This window comes from Triticum aestivum, unplaced genomic scaffold (assembly GCF_018294505.1).
Source record: "Triticum aestivum cultivar Chinese Spring unplaced genomic scaffold, IWGSC CS RefSeq v2.1 scaffold105259, whole genome shotgun sequence".
NCBI classification, from domain to species: Eukaryota; Viridiplantae; Streptophyta; class Magnoliopsida; order Poales; family Poaceae; genus Triticum; species Triticum aestivum.
The window spans coordinates 1-1,429 of NW_025269487.1; the positions used below are offsets into that span (position 1 = coordinate 1).

At 44.7% G+C, this 1,429-nt stretch overlaps 1 protein-coding gene across 1 annotated transcript; it reads left to right on the forward strand.

Annotated features, from left to right (window-relative positions):
- Nucleotides 1–7: 7 nt before the first annotated feature.
- LOC123178117 (uncharacterized) lies at nucleotides 8–1,429 on the forward strand (the record flags this gene model as incomplete). The annotated part of the gene is given in 3 exon segments (XM_044591400.1): nucleotides 8–310; nucleotides 413–898; nucleotides 977–1,429. Coding segments are annotated over 3 exon segments (946 nt in total), but the record flags the coding sequence as incomplete, so codon positions are not given.

Below are 1,429 nucleotides of genomic sequence, written 5' to 3' on the forward strand. Positions count from 1 at the left end.
CACTCAAAATTAGATGATCATTACAAAATACCGCAGGATTTCACATCAACTCACTGTAGTACGAAATACATGCTGGCTAGACAAGAAATATTAGGGCATTTACAAACGAAATATATGAAACAAAAAATGGCTGAAGAAAACAATAGACGTGTTGGCTTGGTTCGGGATCTTCATGATTGTTGAGCATTGATGAGATGATTATGTTTTAACTTTATTGTTGAACCAGCCAACCCATCAAATCGGAACTATACATCCCGACCCCCTCTTGGTGATATCACTAATATTGATCAGCCTTCCGGTTCGATGCCAGGTACGGGTGTTTAAAGTTTTAACATAACAATGATAATATAGATTCATTTATTGTACCCATCGAGCTTGAACTATACATCCTTGTCACATGATGATGCTCCAGAAGATGGGTCCGCATCAGCCATTGCTGAATTCAATCATGAAAAAGAGTTGGCTAGGAGGCAACATGCAAGAGACCGCAGTAGTAATATGGCAAACGAACCAAGGGATCGAAGAAACGCACAGAGACGGGCATCTTATCGAAAGAAAAAGGAAGAGGGTACGATCAACCTCCAAAACAATAATCAAGTGCAGCGTGAGCGACGAAAGGAACAACGAAACAACAGGACCCCTGATGAGCAGGGGGAGTCAAGTGCGAAGAGAAAGGCAGACTATGCTAGAAGGAAAAACACCCCGTGTGCTGAATCGATCGCAATGCCACGTCCAGATCTAACTAGCGCATTGTCCAACTCTCCCTCTTTCAACACTCACGTCAATTGTCCGACTCTCACACTTCGAACCATCACGCAACAATCCGGCAGTGAACAGATATATCGTGATACAACTATCAAGTCGGCCCCCACATACATTCGCAACACCGAAACCGATGGTAGTTATCCCATCAACGATCATCTTCCATTTTGTAATCATTCATCGGTTAATTATACCAAATTCGATAATGTTGTAGGTGCATACCTAAGCAGAACCTTAGGTGATGGTGCTGTAGATGGCGACCTCATCGAAATCAATGAGCACCTACAAAGTGCCGACCTGCAAACCAGTGATCCAGTAACAATTGCGGATAATGGATTTGACGAGCAGAGTCATGAGTCCAGAGCTCGGCGTAGGACAAGAGAGCGAGCTTGCAAGGGAAGTATGGCGGCGATGAAGCGTCAGGAGAAAATTGGCAAGCGAAAAACATGTACGCAGGTGCCACGTGGTGAGAGGAATGCTATGCTAGATCGTCGTAATAAAAGGTTTGTAGGTAGGGTGAATACCCCAACCGTCAGGTCCATCTCCATACCGAAAATGAGCTCAACGGGACAACCTACCATAGTTGAAGCACACAGTGCCTCAACATCATCTAGCACGCCGGAGTACACGATCAGAAGTGAAGGTAACACGCCCATCCTTACTCTCC